The 20,695-nt window shown below is 49.0% G+C and overlaps 1 protein-coding gene across 1 annotated transcript in view; it reads right to left on the bottom strand.

Moving 5' to 3' along the window:
- Window positions 1–20,695, bottom strand: part of TOX2 (TOX high mobility group box family member 2) — a 149,713-nt gene that overhangs the window by 20,632 nt on the left and 108,386 nt on the right. The window contains exon 4 of the mRNA XM_086852573.1: window positions 4,103–4,342. Within this exon, the coding sequence (XP_086708699.1) occupies window positions 4,103–4,342 (240 nt within the window). The remainder of the gene's footprint in view (window positions 1–4,102; window positions 4,343–20,695) is intronic.

The raw sequence follows: 20,695 nt of genomic DNA, 5'->3' as shown, positions 1-20,695 counted from the left end.
GACCCAGGGGTCTCTTTGTCCCCCAGGAGCCTCTTGGATCATTGCACAAACTGCTGGTGTGTGTCTGAGCCTGCTTTGGTGCCTCCCCTCACACCAGCTCATAGCCTGGGTTCATCCCTTTGTCCCTGCTCCAAATCTGGGGCTTTCCAGTCCTCAGTCACTCCCCTTCCCCACCCTCCTCTCCAGCTCACTCACTCCTTGATCCTCTTCTGGAACCTCTCCAAATGCCTTGCTTCCCAGCTAAATTGCTTTAGCAATCCATGAAGTTTCCAAACTTTGGTTTCTGATTTCCATCCCCTTTGCAAGCTGCTCCTGACTTCCCCCACCTCCCCATTCCAGGAGCGTTGTGAGCACTGACCAAGCAGCACCATCATCACATTAAACATCACACCAGGGCCATCCAAAATTTGCTCCATCCTGCTAACATATATGTATCCCTATCCAGCAAAATATCCAAGAATTGAGCTATTTTAATCACACAAATGAAATGCTTTGCCCATTCTGTTCACTCTTCCCACTGCTCTGGGTGCAGCTGGATGACCAGGAATGGCTGTGTCCACATCCAGTGCCCAGGGGGTGTTGGAACTCAGGGGAGCAGGACACAGGGAGCAGGAGCTGCCTTTGTGGCTGCTCAGCACGAGATGCTGCCACTGGGCTGGGAAGTGAAACAGCAAGGCTGGAAACAGGGATGCTTCCACTGAAGGCAGCATGGAAAGAAGATCCTGTATCAGTCTCCCTTGGGATGCCCTGTGCAGTGTGTGAGGAAAAGGTTCTTCCCCAGAGGTGCTGGCACTGCCCAGGCTCCCCAGGGAATGGGCACGGCCCCGAGGCTGCCAGAGCTCCAGGAGCGTTTGGACAGCGCTGCCAGGGATGCCCAGGGTGGGGTTGTTGGGGGGTCTGGGCAGGGCTGGGGGATCCTGGGGGTCCAGCTCAGGGTATTCAATGAGTCTGTGAACACAGGGGACTGCAGAAGTCTCCATGGGAGGATGTGCAAAGTAAAAGACCCCTGGAAAACACCTGAATACCCATCAAAGCTTTCACCGCATTAACTGTGGCCAGTGAAAGCTCCCACAACAGGGAAGCACCATTACCCTTATTTCATAGTCAAGAAAAACCTAAATACACCAGATGGCAGAGAATGAAAGCACTGGCTGGATCTCTGCATCCTTGAGGACAAACAGGACACCAGCCCCTCCACCTGCAGGCCCCGAGCTCAAGGCACAGCCATCGGCTGCACAGGTTGTTGAGTTACTTGGAAAGGCACAGCTCTGAACACCAAGATCTTGTGAAAACTGTGCCTGCAGCTGAGCTGGGGACAAACAGCCTCTTCTCCCGATGGATTTGTCAGTTTGAGCATGTGCTTGGCAGTGCCAGGATTTAAGAGGCTTCCCTTCAGCTGGCACAGGCCAGGCATGGGGAGGAAAAGGGCAGCGGCGTTCCTCTTCTCCGCTCTGCAGCTCTTGACTGGTCATTAATTTCGGTATCAGTGCAGTGACATTTGTCAAACAGACAGTGACCATTAGTGAATGAGCAGAGAGACCACAAAAATTGCATTTAATTTAAAATTGCCCAATTGGGCTTGAATGGGAGGCCTGGAGGTGAAAGGCCAGCTAATTAGGAGGAAAAAAAAATGCATGTCAGGGCTTCAGCCCATTAGGAAATGAGATGGTATTTTAACTAACTGTGATCCCATTTGATTCAGTGGAGTGCCGTGGGGAACCTGCTCCCACACAGCCACTGACCAAGCCAAGGAGCTGGAACAGCAGCAGCACAGCCCCAGCTGGATCTGCAGCTCAAGCAGCACCAAACAGCACGTGGGGTTCAGGGAAAACTGCAGCAGGGAGCAGGGAGATCAGGATTTGGTATTCATGGGGTTTGCCAGGTGTGACACACGTGGGATGAGACAGCAGCCTGGGCTTGGACCTCAGAAGAGTCTTGACCAATCCAAACCACATTCCTGGCTAAAGTCAGCCCCCATTGAGCCAGTGCCTCTCTGCCCATGAGTGTCTGAAGCCCCAGGGTCAGCCCTGTGCTCAAAGGGACCAGGGGGGCTCGGGCAGGGTGAGGAAGAGCACGGCCATCAGCACAGGACCTGCCCTGGAGAGGCTGCAGAAGGTCTGTCTGGTGGGACATGTGGGCTGGGGCAATGATGTGATCCCAGAAACTCGGTGCCTTCTTAGATGTTGAAGCCAGGAAGAGCTCAAACCTCATGGAGACCGTGATTTTTAATAACTATGGAGAGTGACCACTAATCCAGCTGGAATTTAGGCTGTACCCACCTGTCCCTCCCATTCATGTGCACCCACCCCCCAGCTATGAAGCAGGTAAATACACCAGTGAGGTTCAGAGACCTCTGAAATTCATAAGCTCCCTGGCTCAGAGGACCTGAAGGACCTGCTGGTATCAGACTCTCTTTTTCTCTGTGACCTTCTTGCTCACAAGATTAATTTCTGCTTGTTAGATTTTGTTTTGGTCATTTTGGTGACTTGTTGCAGCAAAGTCCTTAATGGTCACGTGAAAAAGTGACTGATGGGTGAAGGCAGCAGCTGTGCAGACAGAGAAAGCAAACAGAAACCTGCAGGCCACAATGTGGGTCTGCTGCTTTCCCCACGCTCAGCATCTCATCCTCCATCAAACACGTCACTCCCACCTGTTTTGGGGGTTTACAGGGCAGAAGAATGACAGGGATTGCCTTAAGGATTAGGAAAAATTCTAATGTCTGCAAGGTGTCATCATCTGGACATCTCCAAACTCTTCCTACCCCATGGGCACCACTGGCTCAAGAAAACAGAAGATCTAACCCCAAAGCTGTGACCTCCTCAGGGACTCCTGGGGGGCTGACAGGAAAGCTGGGTGATGGAGGCAGAGAGACAGAGCCTGGTGTGTCACTAAACTGAAACTCATTTTCTCCTGACATGAAAGATTTCAGCTCCCAGGTCATTGCCTGGAGCTTTGTGACACAGGCTTTGTGCTGTGGGATCCAGCAGCACAACCCCTGCCACAGTGTCCCCTCAACATGGAATCACAGAGTTTGAAAAATTCCATTTGTTTTTAACCTCTGGTATCCCTCCTTTTTACAGGTTTTTCCACTGAAGCTGTGTTTCCACCCACTCTGCTTTGAAGCACCCCAATCTGAAGTGAAATCTGCCAGTGGATGAAAAACTACAGCATTGATGGGAATCCATTTTCCTGGATTTCCATGAAGAGGGAAAGGTTTTTGCTCAGTCCTAGCATTTTCCTAATTTTCCAGCCCGTGCACTGTTTGCTGCTCTGGTTTTACATCCAAACCCTGCCACAAAGGTCTGTTTGGGTGGGACAGGTTACAATAGCAGTGCCTTGGGTCAGCACCTTCCAGGAGAAGGTTTCCCATGGAAGGCTTTAATCCAAGTCCCCAGGGAGCCCAGCAATTCACCTGCAGGCACAGAGACACTGGTTTGCCCTCAGTAAATAACAGCCAGAGGTTCCTGGAACATGGCACGTGTTATTTGGCTTTTGCTGGTGCATTTGGAGAGAGATGGACAACAACCAGGATGTGCCCAAACCCCCAGGAATTCCTTGGTTTTGTTGGTGCCACACTCAGCAGCAGTTGTGTTGTCTGTAGAGACCATTTGAGGCACTGCTGACTACTTAAAACACCACTTTGGTGAACTAAAAGGCAGAATTTATTTATATAATAAAAATATATTTATATATTATTTATAATAATTAATAACTCTTTTAATTCCTGTTTTTCCTTAGCAAGCCATGTCCAAAGAGCATAACCATGAGTTATTTTCCTTGCCTGTTTCAGTCTCCACCAGAAATCTAATTTAGCTCCAAGCATTTGCAGACTCTTAGCCCTGAAGCTGCTTTGCTCATGGCAATCATCATCCCAGGAAATCCTGTAGCCTGATGGACCTGGTAAAACGTGGAGGCAGAAGCACAGCTCTGATCTCCACACCTGCTGTGTGAGTGCTGGGCCTCACCCCAGGCTGGGAACACCCTCATCCTTGAGAAAGTCTCCCACTATAAATGTAAAAATAAGACCAGAAGTCTGTGGTTTTATTTAGCACAATTTATCCCTTCCCCAGAAGCACATCCCGCGTCCAACGCCCGCGCGTACCTTATAGTGCGACTCGGTCTCCTCTTCCTGAGTGGAACTGGAGGGAGATGGGGTGGCAGACTTGCTTCCAGGAGGGGAGGGGGAGCTGTGGGTGACCCCACTCCGGATCCCCATCTGGGAGATGAGCTGGGACTGGCTGAGGGCACCCATGGGGCTGCCCAGCATGCCGGGCCGGTTCAGCAGCGGCACTTGGCGGTTGGACTCGTAGGACGCGGCGTCCGAGTGCACCATCTCCTGGATCTGAGTGAGGAGGAGATCACTTGTCACCACAAAATCGATTCATTCATTTATTTAGCATTTATTTATTTATTTTTAATTTATTTATTGAGTATTTATTTATTTACTTATTATATGCCATACTGCCTAATCGCTCTAAGACTGATTTATTGCTTCAATTGTTCTACATGGCTGGGAAAGTCTTCCCCACGCTGCCTTCCCAGCAAGGCAAGATCTGAGCACCGTGCACCCGTGGCTGTGCCCGTGAGCCCGACAGAAAGGTTCTAAATCAGCTTTGTGTGTGGGGCTGTGTGCCCACAAAGTGTCCCTGACTGCCTCAGGGAACGCTGGTGGCTGGCACCTCTCAGGGGTCTGAAGAAAAGGTTTATAAACAAGCAATTCATGGTGAAATTACCAGAAGGGAAGCTCCTCCGTCCAAGCTGGCCTTGGACACTGCCAGGGATCCAGGGGCAGCCACAGCTGCTCTGGGCACCCTGTGCTGGGGCCTCATCACCTCACAGGGAAAAGTTTCTTCCCAATATCCCATCTAAACCTACCCCTGCCATAACTTAAAACCATTCCCCCTTGTCCTGTCACTCCAGGCTCTTGTCCCCAGTCCCTCTCCAGCTCTCCTGGAGCCCCTTTAGGCTCTGGCTGGGGCTCTGAGGTCACTCTGGAGCCTTCTCCTCTCCAGGTGAGCACCCCCAGCTCTCCCAGCCTGGCTCCAGAGCAGAGGGGCTCCAGCCCCTGGAGCATCTCCATGGCCTCCTCTGGAATCACTCCAGCAGCTCCTGCCCCTCTACACCAAGAAACAAATAAGAGATGAGATGAGATGAGATATATGAGATATGAGACATGAGATATGAGATATGAGATATGAGATATGAGATATGAGATATGAGATATGAGATATGAGATGAGGACAAACCCTGCTGTTTTCTGCATCAAGACCCTCATTTCCAGTTTGAATCATTTTCCCCCAGGATCCATCCTTGCTGATCTAGCAGAACTTGGCTCCTGCACAGCCTCATCCAGCCATGGAGTGGGAGGGAGGCAAAACCTGTCTGAAACATTGGCCAGACTTTTTCCCTTTTAGATTAATCTGATTAATGCTAACATGAGTTTAAAGACCTGAGCTCCTGATCAGCCCACTGAGGTGCAATCCCTCGTTAGCAGGGGAGCTTTGCCAGCTCCATCAGCTGCACACACAGAAGGAAACCCAGGGAAGACCTGTGAGGGCTCCATAGACTTCAGAGGACATAAATCCAAACACAAGCCCAGATTTACTGCTGCAGGTCAGGAATCAAGAGCTTTACACCACACCTGACAGAATGTTCTGCTCTCCTTTGGACTCAGCAGTAGAGAAGCAGTGTCAGGGGAACAGCTTTCCCTGGATCTGCCCGTTCTCTGTATTAATTGTGAAGGGATTTAGCTCACAGGAATTAAATATATTCAACAGCTCAAGTCTGACTGAGGCTGACTTAGTGGCCACACTGAACTGCTGCCCTTGGCTTTGGTGGTGTCACGGAGGCAGCAGGGCTGGCTCTGCTTAGAGGCAAAGGGGCACAGAGCTTAACTATGACAAGTTTTTTGTGCTCTTAAAACCTTACAATGTGCCCTTGAAACCTTATTATGTGTCTTCCTGCAGAGCTCTGGCCTGCCCTGATCACAAAGACATGGAGGATGATGCAGCCATGGGGATGGACACCAGGCTTGGACACCAGAGAGGCAATTTTTGCATTAAACTGAATCTGCAAAAGTCATGGGAAATGCCTGGGTGAGACAGGCAGTGACAGGGACCATGCAAGGTGGGGACACAGCACCCATCTGCTGAGCAGCCAGCCTTTCCCAAACTCCAGCCAAAAAAACATACATTTGTCTTTGTTTTTGTCAGTTTAATCCAGACCTTTCATGTTGGAGAAGATCTGCCAGATGCTAAGGAAAAGAATAATTTATTGTCCTTATTTTAAATTTAAATGAAGGGAAAGTTTAGAAGACGGGTGTTGGAGAAATGGGGAAGGCTATGAGATGTGGCTTAAAAAAATTCAAAAATTCAAAATAGCTTGCTCACGTTTCAGCCACGGTAATCTCCTGAGAAAATACTGTATTAAGACAATTTTTTTGAAACTTTTATTATGTGGCCAATGGACCACAACGGCTTCGTTTATCCATTAAATATGTAATCACGCGCTTTTTCTTTAGAGTGCATGTTATTTATGCACCAGAGCAGAACAAGACCAAAAGTGCAATTATGGATATGGGCCACATGATGTAAATGCCTCTGAAAATTTGTAGAAAAAACCAGGAAGGTGAGCCTGGCTCACAGGACCCCCCCAGAAGCCCCATGCTCAAAACAACCCCACCACAGAACCTTTTCAATTATCAGAGACAGCATTTTTCCTGGGACACCCTTCTCCAAGGATATCTTAATCCAGATGCCTCCTCCCAGTTGCTTTACATCATTAAAGGGACCCCATAAGAAGGATGGGGACGGACTTTTAAAAAGGGCCTGTGGTGATAGGATAAGGGAGAATGGTTTTAAACTACAAGAAGGTTAATTTAGGTGAGATATAAAGTAGTATTTCACTGTGGAGGTGGTAAAACAATGGCACAGGTTTCCCAGAGCAGCTGTGGCTGCCCCTGGATCCCTGGCAGTGTCCAAGGCCAGGTTGGATGAGGCTTGGAGCAGCCTGGGACAGTTGAAGGTGTCCCTGCCATGGCAGGGGGTGGCTGTGGATAGGATTAAAGGTCCCTCCCAACCCAAAGCATTCCACAATTTTATGATAAAAAAGTGATTTTAGTTGAATATTGCCTCTTCTCTCTCTCTCTCCCACTTCTCCACCTCCACTCCCCCAGTCCAGGAGGTTCTGTGGGACATGCACAGCTCCTCACATGCACCTTCTGACCAGTCTGGACAGGCAGGGGCTGCCCCCACCATTTGACACTTACTGCATTTCTCTCCCTTCCCTTTTTATTTTTAAAATGCAGTTTTGGAAGCAACACGCCAGGCTGCCACCTCCCCATCACTCCTGGTGTCCCCAGCAGTGGTGCCAAAGCCACTTGATTTTTTCAGCTGTAAAAGAGTTGCAGTGAAAATGAAGGTGACTTGTTTGTGTGCAGCACTGGAGCTTCTTGAATAGGATTCAGGGTGAGGATGGCTCTCAGTCAAGCCAGGGAAAGGGTTATTCCTGCTTCCCACTGCAGGATCCTGCTGACACTGAGCTATTGCAGGGGCACCAGGAGCAGGTGATACCCCCCCAAAAAACACCTAAGGAATGAGAGACCCAGGAGCAGGATTTTGAGATGATTCCCTGCAGCAAATGGCTTAATTAGGCAAGTAAATGATGAATGAAATTGTGATCACAGCAAACTAAAGTGAAAGGAGGTAATGAATGCAACGTTCCCTGTGTGAAAGAAAACAACCTGGTCCTGTGGGATGCAGTCCCAGCCCTGGGCTCAGTGGGGCTGGCCGTGCCTATCCCCACCCCAAAGCACTCAGCAGATGGAAACAGCTGGAATTGGTGGAATTTGGAGGGTGGGATTAAATAACCACCCTGCAAATGTGATCAGCTCCTTCCCCAGGAGCAGAGGCTGTGAGAGCCAGGTCAGATCCCCTCTCCATCCCAGGCATTCAGCACAACAAGCTCACCACGAGGTGCTGCAAAAGGCTGGGGATGGGTTTGCAGCCTGTGCTGAAAAGATGTTTTGCATCTCAGAGGAAACCCAGAGTGCAATGTGATGTAGTCATAGCTAAAGTAATTAAGTGCATCTTACTTAGCAGATTCCCAAAGGCTGTGCTAACTCAAAGACAGCTTCTTTTTTCCCACAATATTTCAATTCTTTTAATGAATATGCATATCAGGCCCATAAACGCTCCAGCTAATCCAGAGAAGGAGAGAAAAGCAGGCTGACAAATAGCACATGGTCCATGTTCCCTGTTTCCTGGGGGAAGGGGAATTCAGTGAGTGACAAATGCCATGAGGAGGAGCCCAGCCGAGGACTGGGGTGCTCTGCTAACACAGATAATGTTTTAAATGTGTCAAGCCCAGCTTCAACTGAACTGTTCCCCAAAATTCTTGTGTAAAAAGCAGCTCTTTGCAGCAGTATGGGGTAGAGCACCAGCAGAGCTGGGGCTCGGGTCCCAGCCAGGATCTGGCAGGGATGGCTGTGTCATGGAATGTCCTCCTGCTAAATCCTAACCCCCTGCTGCAGCCTTGAGGCAGGTCCCACCCCTAAAACCACCTTCTGCCTTTGGATTTTTCTCCTCCTCCTCCTCCTCCCACCTTCCTCGGTGTCAGCCACACCCTGAACAAACCCGGTGTTCTGGTGGCACAAGGACAAACTCAGAGGTTTTGTGTTATTCCCCCTGGAATGCTCTCCCTTGCAGCAGTGATGCTCCAGGTGCTCCAGCCCTGCTGCCTGCGTGCCTGGGCTGCAGTCCTGGGGGGGATCCACGCAAGGAGCAGTAAAGGAGAAATTTGGCTGGAATTTTCCACACAACACTGACCCCCTGAGCTAAAGTGGGACCTGCAAAGGGCCAGGAGAGCAGGGCAGGGCAGCTGGTGCAATGCCACCAAAAGCCATCGCTCCATGTGCCAGGCACACCAGCACCTGGGGACCACCAGGCTTCCCAAGGAGAGGGACCTTGGGGTGCTGTGGGTGAGAGGCTGGGAATGTGCAGCCCAGAAATCCAACCTGTCCTGGGCTCATCCCACAGCAGAGCAGGGCAATTCTGCCTCTCTGCCCCACTCAGGTGAGACCTCACCTGCAGAGATGCCTCCAGCCTGGGGGTTCCCAACATCAGAAGCATGTGGAGCTGCTGGAGGGAGTCCAGGAGCCACAGAGATGCTCCAAAGGCTGCAGCATCTCTTTGAGACAGGCTGGGAAAGCTGGGGGTGTTCACCTGGAGAAGGCTCCAGGGAGAGCTGAGAGCCCCTTGCCATGCCTCAAGGACCTTACAAGAAAGATGGAACAGGCAGACTTTTTAGCAGGGCTTGTTGTGACAGGACAAAGGGTGATGGTTTTCAACTGAAAGACAGTTGATGTAAAGTATATATGGGGAGGAAACTTTTTATGATGAGGGTGTTAAACACAGGCACAGGGTGCCCAGAGCAGCTGGGGCTGCCCCTGGATCCCTGGCAGTGTCCAAGGCCAGGCTGGACAGGGCTTGGAGCAGCCTGGGACAGTGGAAGGTGTCCCTGCCATGGCAGGGGGCTGCAATGAGATGTCATTAAGGTCCCTTCCAACCCAACCCACTCCATGATTCCGTGACTCCCACCTCTCCCAGGGTTAACCAGTTAGCACAGGCAGGCTGAGCTGAGCCGTCAGAGCCTTCCTCACCCAGGATCTTCCTCTCCAGGCAGGACAAGCAGCTTCTTCAGGGGCAGCCACCAGGCTCATGCACAGCACAGCTTCCCTCTCCTTGGGTTTGTTCCCAAGAACAAGCCATTATAATCACAATCAACCAGGGAGAGGAATTATCTGCTGAACAGCTTTGAAGCAAAGTTTTCCCAGCAGGCTTTTTCTGTATTGAAGTTTCAATGTAAACGCATCACCATAGCTGAAATACTTAAAGATGATTTACTTAAAAAAGAGAGAGAGCTGGAGAGAGAGGAGCTGATAAGAAAATATATCCCCAATTACCACCCCTCCTCTTCCCGATTTGTAACTGCTCCTAATAAACTTTCATGGTCTATGTAAAATGCTTTAGTGCAGTGACAAATTTCTGCTGGAATTTGAGATGTCTTGTTCAGAGTAATAGCTATCTCACACAGGTGCCCAGCTGCTATTGTAAAATCAGTAAGCATTTAATTGAAACAAATGACTATAATAATAGTACATTATCCCTGCAGGCTCATAGCCATAACAGTTTTAATTATTGAGTTAAGAGTCAAACTAATTTATCCTTTAAAGTAACAGCCACATCTTTGGTTCCACCGATCATCCTATTAGGAGCACGAGGGGAACAGTTGGAAAGGATTTTAAAAGGAAGTAATTTATTTTGGTAGAGGTGGGGGGGCATTTATCACATGGCAGAGGATTTCCCTGTGCACTGGCATTCCCAGCTGTGCTTGTCACTTCCCTCCTGGATGCATCCAGTTCCCAGAGGGACCAGGCACCCCTCTGCCAGCTCCTGGGGGGCTGTACCCCCTCCAGGATGCCATGGGGGGGTTTTGCTGGCCCAGCAGCAGCAGCACAGGAGCCCAGGGGAACTGCTGGTGGCAGCTTTGGGGGTTTGGGCACATGGAAAGATTGTTTTGATCTATTTTGAAATTACAGTTTGTCTTCATCAAACAGTGGAAAAAAATAATGGTTTTACGGACTCAAGTTTGCAAACATGATCTGAAGGAGCATCTCTGAGCTCAGAGTCAGGCAGCAAAGAGGAAGAATCCACATCAATGATTTAAAAAAAGCATTTCTGAGACCCAGACATGCCCTGGGGCAGGTTTGAAGGCACAGCTTTCCCTAGCCCTGGGTTTCATGAGCATTCTTGCTTTTATTGTGGTGGCTGTGACACAGGGGATCTAAAGCCCCTCTGTGAGCCTGTGGGGCACCACGGGGAGGGGATGGAGGAGTGCTCCCTGTCAGGTGGGGTTCAGAAGCTGCCCAGGGGGGTGGATTCACTTGTCACATCACCCTGTGGCTGATCCCTGGAGCAAGCCCAGCATGCAGCCTTCATGACCAGTCTGTGCTCACAGCCCTGGAGCTCACAGCTCTGGAGCTCACAGCTCATCCCTGGAGCTCACAGCTCATCCCTGGAGCTCACAGCTCATCCCTGGAACTCACAGCCCATCCCTGGAGCTCACAGCCCATCCCTGGAACTCGCAGCTCATCCCTGGAGCTCACAGCCCATCCCTGGAACTCGCAGCTCATCCCTGGAACTCACAGCCCATCCCTGGAGCTCACAGCCCATCCCTGGAACTCACAGCTCATCCCTGGAGCTCACAGCCCTGGAGCTCACAGCCCTGGAGCTCACAGATCATCCTTGGAGCTCACAGCCCTGGAGCTCACAGCCCATCCCTGGAGCTCACAGCCCTGGAGCTCACAGATCATCCCTGGAGCTCACAGCCCATCCCTGGAGCTCACAGCCCATCCCTGGAGCTCACAGCTCATCCCTGGAGCTCACAGCCCTGGAGCTCACAGCCCTGGAGCTCACAGCCCATCCCTGGAGCTCACAGCCCTGGAACTCACAGCTCATCCCTGGAGCTCACAGCCCTGGAGCTCACAGCCCATCCCTGGAGCTCACAGCCCTGGAACTCACAGCTCATCCCTGGAGCTCACAGCCCTGGAGCTCACAGCTCATCCCTGGAGCTCACAGCTCTGGAGCTCACAGCCCATCCCTGGAGCTCACAGCCCAGCCCTGGAGTTCACAGCTCATCCCTGGAGCTCACAGCCCATCCCTGGAGCTCACAGCTCATTCCTGGAGCTCACAGCTCATTCCTGGCCAGACTGGAGGGCTGTCACAGGTTGTCCTTCCCCAGAGCACTTGCAGAGCACCATCAGCCCCTTCCTGCTCTGGCCAAAGACACAGAGCTCTGCCCTCTCTGTTCCCCACCCTGCTTGTTGCTCTGGATGCTTTTTGGACATCTCAGCAGTGCCCACCCAAAGCATCTCACACCCTTTTTCCAGAGCCACCATCCAAGGAGAGGATTTCTTACCTTGAATGACCTTTTGTGCTGCTGCAAGGGGGGCAATGCTGTTTTCCCAAACACACATTCTTTACTGGGGATCAGTTTACCAGGCCATGCCAAAACCTCTGGATTTCTGCCATCTGCCACCCTCCTGCTCACTGCACCATCATCTGCCAACTCCACTGGCAATTATTTACCACTTCCTTTGGCAGGAACACCAAAAACCCTCCAGCAAGACAGAGTGACAACCCAGCCCACCAAACCTGTGCAACACTGGGTTCCTATCATTCAACTTCCTCAACAGATTTTGTGCTTCCAAGTCAAATGTCTTGCAGATGTCTAAGTGTGTTAACACTCTTTCCTCTCTCACCCAAACCTGTAATCTCATCAAAAAAGATATCAAGTTAGTTTGACAAGATTTGTTTTCCATCAGCCCATGTTGATTGGCATTAATTATATTACCTTCCCTTAATTCTTTATTAATTGAGGGCTGGATCTGCCACTCCATTATTTTGCTGAGGATTGATGCCAGACTGACAGGTCTGTAATTACCAGGGCTGTTCTGTTTCCCTTTTTAAATATTTGCACATTAGCTCTCTTCTAGTCCTCTAGAGCTTCCCCAGTATTCCAGGAATTATTAAATACCAGCATTAGCAGAACTCCTCAGTCAGTTATCTGAAGCCATGTACAGACAAGCTCAGCCTGATGGCTTAGAGGGAACCTGAGCAGACAAATAGGAGAAAAGAAACTTTTCTGGTTTAAGTGCTTTAAATAAGCCCTCGATCTTTCCAATGAATGTTGGCAGTTTCAAATGCAATGTTCTCAAACATGAAGCTTCACCTGAAAGCCACACAATGTCCCCAGACAAGGCTCCCAGAGCTTCTCCCAGTTGTGTTTATGTGGGAATGGGCTGAGAGCAGCTCTGAGGATGACTTGGGTGGATGAGGAGCTCAACATGACCTGTCCATGTGCACTGACACCACAGAAACCCAACTGTGTCCTGGGCTCGTCCCACAGGGAGGGCAGCAGGAGAGAGGGGTGGTTCCTGTCCCTCTGCTTGGGTGACACCCCACTGCAGAGCTGCCCCAGCTCTGGGGACCCCAAAGTAGGAAAGATGTGGAGCCTGGAGTGACCCAGGAGACCACAAGGATGCTCCAAGGGCTGGAGCCTCCCGGCTCTGGAGCCAGGCTGGGAGAGCTGGGGGTGCTCACCTGGAGAAGAGAAGGATCCAGGGAGAGCTCAGAGCCCCTTGCAGTGCCTGAAGGGGCTCCAGGAGAGCTGGAGAGGGACTGGGGACCAGGGATGGAGGGACAGGACACAGGGAATGGCTCTCACTGCCAGAGGGCAGGGCTGGATGGGATATTGGGCAGGAATTGTTCCCTGTGAGGGTGGGCAGGCCCTGGCACAGGGTGCCCAGAGCAGCTGGGGCTGCCCCTGGATCCCTGGCAGTGCCCAAGGCCAGGCTGGAGGTGGTTTGGATCAACCTGGGCTAGTGGAAGGTGTCCCTGCCCATGGCAGGGATGGTTTATAAGGTTTATAATAGGACAGTTTATAAGGTCAATTCCACCCCAAACCATTCTCTGGTTGTAGATGACTCTGTCTCCTCATCTCTAGAGATCTTTCCATCCACATCTGTTACCATGTAAATTGCTCCTTGTCTTTTCCAGCCTTGGGCACCTCTGCATGTTTTATCCCTGCAGAGAGGAGTTCCCTGCAGCAGCAGCAGCCCCCAGGGCCTGGCAGGCAGGAGAGGGAATGACCGAGGGCTGGTGTTGGGAAGCACCTGCCTGACACACTGAGCTGGGTGCTTTGGCAGCCCACCATCCTGTGCTGTGATATTACAGGGGAAGGAATCCTCCAAACACAACCAGCACTTCACCAGAGCATAAAGAACTGTAAATCCTGGGTGAGAACAGTGCTGTTAAACAGGATAGAGACTCTGCTTGGCAAATGGGGAATATTCCTCATTAATATTGTCATTGCTCCCAGGGCTGGGAGGGCACAGCCAGCAGGAACCAACTCAGCATGGCATGAACTGAATGTTGTTCTTTTCCTGGGATTCACCCCACACTGTGGTCACCATTATTGTGACCATAATATAATAAGAATATAATATAGTAAGAATATAATATAATAAGAATAATATTATATAATATGATATAATGTGTTATTATATATTATTATATAGATGATGTTTATTATATACAGTATTTATTATTTATAATATATATATTATATATTATATCTCTACTATATATTATAATATAAATTATATATTATATATTATATATTATATATTATATATTATATATTATATATTATATATTATATATTATATATTATACATTATAATTTTTATCATCAACATTCATTATTATTATTAATAATAATAGCAAGAATAGTAATAATAGTAATATAATAATAATAATAATAATAATAATAATAATAATAATAGTAATAATAATAATAATAATAATAATAATAAAATCATAGCAGAGATGCCAGAGGGTCCCAAATCCCAGCTCCCCCAGCCCCAGGGAGTGGCAGGAAGGCAGGAGCTGTGCTCTTCAGGGTGTGTTTCCCTCTCCCTTGTCCTGGTGGGGTTATCACATGGATTACAAGAGGTTATGCTTTTCAAGCACCTCGAGGTGTCAGTGACAGCTCCAGACCTGACCTCCATCCTTGCTGCAGACCTGCAACTCTGGCTGGGCTGCTCCTTCTTAAGGGAAAGACTAAAGTCTGTAAGGGCTTGGCCCATCCTGAGTCCCAAATCCCACCAGCTGTGTGATGTGGAGAGCCATGGCTGAGGTGGGAAGGTGGCCTGCAGAGCCTCAGAATTTCTGAGGCTGGAAAAGCCTTCTGAGAGCACTCAGTCCAACCCTTCACCCTGCACTGCCAGGCCCACCACTAAACCCTGTCCCCAGGTGTCACATCTACATGTTTTTTGAGCCCTTGCAGGCATGGTGACTCCACCACTGCTCTGGGCAGCTCCTTCCAGTTCTTGACCACCCTTCCAGTAAAGAAATTTTCCTAAATATCCAACCTGAACCTTCCCTGGTGAAGTCTGAGGCTGTTTCATACAGCTGAGCTCTTGCATTCCAGCAACCCCACCTCGGCTGCACTGTGGAGACCTTCCAGGGACACCTCCCACCACACCTGGCTGCTCAGAGCCTTCCACTGATGTTTTGTTTAGGTGTTTTGCCTCTTCACCATTGAGTCTTAGGGGGAAATGCCTGAAGGGAAGGAATTGCTGTGACTATTCCCATGTGTCCTTGTCAAACTCACTCTCCAGGGTCAGGGATGTGCCCAACAAAATGCAAGCAAAATTCTGGTTCTAGTGGGAAAATCCCTGGTCTGCTGGAAGGTGACATGGCAGGGGGCTGGAATTGGACAGGTTTTAAGGTCTCTTCTGAGCCCAACCATTCCAGGATTCAGTGATGTGTCTGGGGGAGGAGAGGTGCCCCTGGCACTGGAAGAGCAGCTGGGCTGTGCATGTGCTCCATCGGTGCTCCCGCAGTTCTCAGCTGGAGAACTGTCTGTAAATAACATCTTCAATAAACTCCCCCTGTTTTTTTTGGGTTTTTTTTTTTAAGTACATTATTTTACGGATAAAGAACAAGCCTGATAATTCAGTGAACATGTTTGCAAATAATCTATGCCATTAATTTCCAGGCTGTTTTCTGAATGCATTATTTAGCGATTTTGCAGAACCCATTTGTAGAGGAAGGGAATTGATGCTCATCCAGGCATAACACCATCACCAAAAGCTGGGGCCAGCATTCCCTGGAATGAGGACTGGGAGGTAATTAAACAGCAGCAGACCCTGATCCCCCTCTTTTATAGCCCATGGAGGGTATAAAACTTAATAAAATTGTCACACCCCCCGAGATGTGTATTGGAAAGAGAGGGACAACCAGCAGTGGAGGGGAAGAGAATCAAAAGGGGCAGATGATAAAACGGTCATGGGTGAAGGTGAGTGGGCCAAGATGGTTCTGGGAGCTGAGAAGGGTCTGCACCAGCCCTGGAGCCCATCCAGAACAATTTTCTTAATCTGGATTTCTGTCTCCACGCTCGAGGTGGATGGAGGAGCAGACAAACTGTCTCATGGAGTATTTTCATTGCATTATTTGAGTGTAATGGTGAGGCAAAGCCATCCCAAGCAAGGGGAAAATACATTTCAGTATCAGACCTGTTTATCCATCAGATTTTCTTCAATTTCTGTCTTTCACCTTTTAATCCCAAAGACACTGGTGAAACACGGAGTCAGGCCAGGGTTAAAAACCTCCTACAATAAGTCTCTCTATAAATGGAACTTGCTGCTTCCCAAGGCCGGGGTGAGACACCACAAGTGGTGTGGGGCTAAAGGTGGTCCCTGGCCACGTGTCTGAGGTGCCTTTTTGTTCATGAATGGGAATTTAGGATCCTGCCAAGCTGTGCACTCCATGGGACCATCACCTGCCCAGCAAAGCCATCCCACAGGTCAAGGACAGGATTTGAGACACAAATGCATTCCTCAGAGATCTGGTGTCATGTAGATAACCCTAGGCATTAAAAAACAAAAGGGAAAGCAGGAAAACACTAGAGACAGAAAGCTTTTCCCATCTTCAGCTTGACAGAGATTCCTTGGGGAATTTGCTTTTCCTGGTGGAGTACCACATCCTTGATGTCATTAGATGTTTAACAGCCTGTGTTACAGCTCAGGCTCCTTTTTACAGGACTTTGAATGGCTGGGATGCACAAAAGTTGTACCCCAGGTGGGTTGGGGGCCAATAATTGAATTTAATTTTTGTGGAAGCAGCATGGGCAGGGCCAGAGTGTGATCCAAGGCAGGATCACACTGAGCCTTCCCCTTCCTGCTCCCCAGGGAGAGCACCTTGGGACACCCCTGGGCACCACTTGGTGATAACCATGGAGCTGTGCCCAGCCTGGCAGGGCAGCAAGAAGCTTCACTTTGGCTGGAGAAGATGCTGGATTGTGTAAATCCAGGTGTTTTGCTTCTCAGGGGGATAAAAACTAACATTGGCAAGAGCACCTCCAGCTCCCATGGGACACATCTCACCCACGGCTGTGCAAACACTCCCCCATTCCAATGCTGGCCCCATCATCTCCCCCAGCATTTTCTGCCCCTTCCCTGTGCTTGTGCAGCTGATTGAAGCCTTTCTGCACTCCCAGCTTCCCTTTGCTTTATGTCTCTCCTGGCTCTTTTCACACATTTTAGATATTGCATTCACATAAAGCAATAGACTCACAGGTAATGAGAGACCTCCACGTTTTATTGCATGGAGCATTAAAAAAAAAGAAGAAGGAGAAGAAGGCAAAAAGAAGCAATTTTAGAACACAACAGGAAACTGGGAAGACTAGATAGAAAACTCATCCCAGTGGGATTAAACTCTGTGAATGAATTTTAATAGGTTTTTTTGGGGTTTTTTTATTGCAAAGTCTAACAGCCCACATTTCAAGCACCATAAGAAACGCTGCAGCATTAGAAAGATTTGGGTCCCCAGTGCTGATCCCACCTCTGCACACAAACCACAGCTCCTCTGCACATCTGCAATCAGCTGCCCCCTTTTTGCCCCCACTCGGTTTCCCTCTGCAGCCAGATATTGCTGGGATTATTGTGTTAGTTTGTAATAAGTGTTTCATAAGAGTCTCTTGTTACCAGGAATACAAGCATGCAGGGAAGGAGGATGGCTCTGTGGCTGAATATGTGTTGGGAAACTGTAGGATTTTCAAAGCCCAGCTCTGCTGGAGCAATTTGAGACAAAACTGAACCTGCAGCAGACCAGTTCTCCACCAGCACAGTGATGCTCCTGCCCTGCAGAGGGGAACCTCTGAGGGCTGCAGGATGTGCCATGACCTTGCTGCATCATACAAACTGCTACCAGGAGGCACAGTCTGTTATCTTCCTGCCTTTAATTATAGCAAAAGCTGGACACTCTTAAAATAGGTGTGAAATGACTCTGTATGTACAAAATTAATTGCAGGAGGGAACAGGGAAGGGAAACAAGTGCCAGATGCTGTAACTTCTGTTCTGACTCCTGACAATGGCAAACCCATCTCATTTCTGAGCCAGCCAATACAATTTCAGCTGCTTTTCCAAGTTACAGACAGGCCAAAATCTACATAAATGCAGAATTGAAGCCATACAGATATAGGAAGTGCTCACTTAGGTTCCAGCAGCAGCATTAACCTGAGCTGCAGCTCTGCCTGTGCTGTGCAATGCAGTTTCTTAGATTAAATGTAGTGTATTAAGGGAGACCAGGGGAAGAATATTCAGTCCAGCAGCATCTCTGTCCTCTTGGGCTTCCTCATGATGGATAACAAACACCTCAGAGATTCATTTATTTCCTTCTAACACCCAGACAGACACTCGGTTCCTGGAGGTGAGATATGCTGTATTAAATGAGGTTTGGGTCTGCCCAGGACTGGGTTGCCACAATAACAAGTGTTCCTGCTGCCAGTCCTCATTTAATCCTTCTAACAGCAGGGATTCAGGCCATCACAAACACTTCCTTCCCTCCCAAAACATATAACCCCAAGTGGTAAACCAAGAGTAAAGCATAACCCCATTAAAGGCTTGATTTTTTCCCCTGGGATTACACGCCGGCACTGGGGAGCTTGATCAATTGAGCCTTGAGGTTTAATCAATACGTGCCAACAACAACATTACTGCATTCCAGCCATGCTCTCCATTCATCACCTTAAGTAACTCCAGTCACCCAGAAGACAGAGGCACTAGAGCAGCAATTAAGTCTTTGGGGAAGTCTGAACGCAGCCGGTGGCTCCTGGGACAGCCCTGGGTGTTCCACGCGCCCAAAGGAGCTTCCACCTCCGGCTCAGGCACATCCCCCTCACTGCCAGGCTGTTGAGTAGATGGATATGGCAGGACTCAAATGCAACAGAAGACATTTCAATTAATAAAGTGATCGTTATTTTGTCTTGCACGTTGTGTCACCAAAACATTTTGGATGGCGCGCCACGCTCGGCGCCGCATTTGCATTCCCATCTGATCAGACACCGAGGACACGTGCCAGGCTCGTGTTTACATTCCAGATAAAGTCACATATCCCAGCAATCTCATTAACCTGCTGCCCTGGAATTAAACAAAACCACCTGGAAAGGCAGCGCTTTCCTCCCCGACGTGCACCGCAAGACACCTTCGGATCTTCCCAGGCAGGCTTTGAGCACGGGCGGCTGCACGGAGGTGTGAGCATTCATGTTCCTTGGAATACTTCCCAGCTTTTTTCTGGCCAGGGAGTTTCAGCACAAGTGTTGAGGTTCTGCAAGAGCTACAACTGTGTCTGTACATATGGACAGGCTTTGGGGACAACCAGCAAGGTGAAGGGATGGTTTAGGGGGAGCAGCTGGAGGGGAAAACACAAAAAATATTCACATTTTCTAAGGGCTAAGCACCAACTGATGAGGAGCTCAGGCCTCTCTGCTGTTGAGGACATTGCTGTCCCTTGTTACCCAAGCTCAAAGCCATGTTGTCACTGCAGCCCTCACAGGCACAGGGCTGGTGCCCTCCTCACCCTGGATGTGGATAAATAGCAGGGACTCTGCAGCCCTGTCCCTATGGGCAAAAGGGTCAATCTTACCCAGAAATAGCCCTTTATAAACTTGCCAAATAGAGACAAAACCATCCCTGTTTGGCTCTGAAGAATGCAGCAATCTCAGCTCCAACTCTGGGGTTTACACTTGTTATCTACACACATCCTCCTTTCTGAAACAAAACCCAAAAGCTGCTTATAGGAGACGACTGCCAAAACTTTTATCACTGTCACAGACGTGTTTGCCAGGAACAGACAATATTGCCCAAGTAGCCAGGAGTGGATCAAAGAGGATGTGCAGCAGCACATAGATCTGGGAGAAGCTCCAGCAGGATTCTGGGATCCAGCTTGGAGGAAGGAATTTGATCTCATAGGTCTCAGCTTCCCCAGAAACAGAAAAAAGGAATTGCTCCATTCCCAAGATGGGCAGGTACAAATGCTGTGTCATGATGGATGAGATTTGCAAAAATTAAGCCATTCCATACTTGCAATTCTCTCTTCTTGAGATGCAGAAGAGCCAAATATATTATCTGGGAAGAAAGGGTTACTTTTCAATCGAAAATTAATACACTGAATTCTGAATTAACATGTGGGATAATTAAAACCATCTTTCCAATGAATTTATTATAGGATATACAAAGCTAATTATAAATTCTCTGTTGCTTAATCCCTTGCAGTTTGCTAATGCAGCGTTGAAATCTCTTTGGCCACACTTGTTTAAATTATTCATTAGACACAGCAACAGTTGTGAACTGTAATTTAAATTGGCATCTCATGAATATTCAATCAATACAATAAACACTGGAATGTTTTACTGCACACTGCTCGATAGTTTGTGCTGGAGCTTGTGTTGACACATTTTCATTAACTCTTTATAAAGGTGTTACCTATTTATGTCACTGATTACAATGAGAATAAAAAGTCCCACTCATAAATATTTGTGTCGTTTTCTGAAGAGACACAATGTAATTAGGCAAAGCTTCAAAAGTCATAATTAATATTGGGCGGCTCTCCTTTCCCTCCTGGTTGCCTTGAACACGTGGACTGGCAGGATTTCAAAGCCTGGCACGTGTGGCCACGTCACAGCTTTGGCACCGCAGCTTTTCCCACTGCCCAGAGCAAATTTGGGTGACACCTGTGGGGTGGCTGGCACCCCAGCAGCTGTGCTGTGCCCTGCTCCCACTGCACAGGAGGTG

The sequence above is a fragment of the Cyanistes caeruleus genome, chromosome 16, assembly GCF_971803275.1.
Source record: "Cyanistes caeruleus chromosome 16, bCyaCae1.hap1.1, whole genome shotgun sequence".
Lineage (NCBI taxonomy): Eukaryota > Metazoa > Chordata > Aves > Passeriformes > Paridae > Cyanistes > Cyanistes caeruleus.
Note: the sequence above shows the minus strand (reverse complement) of the source record. Positions and strands in the feature narration are given on the sequence as shown.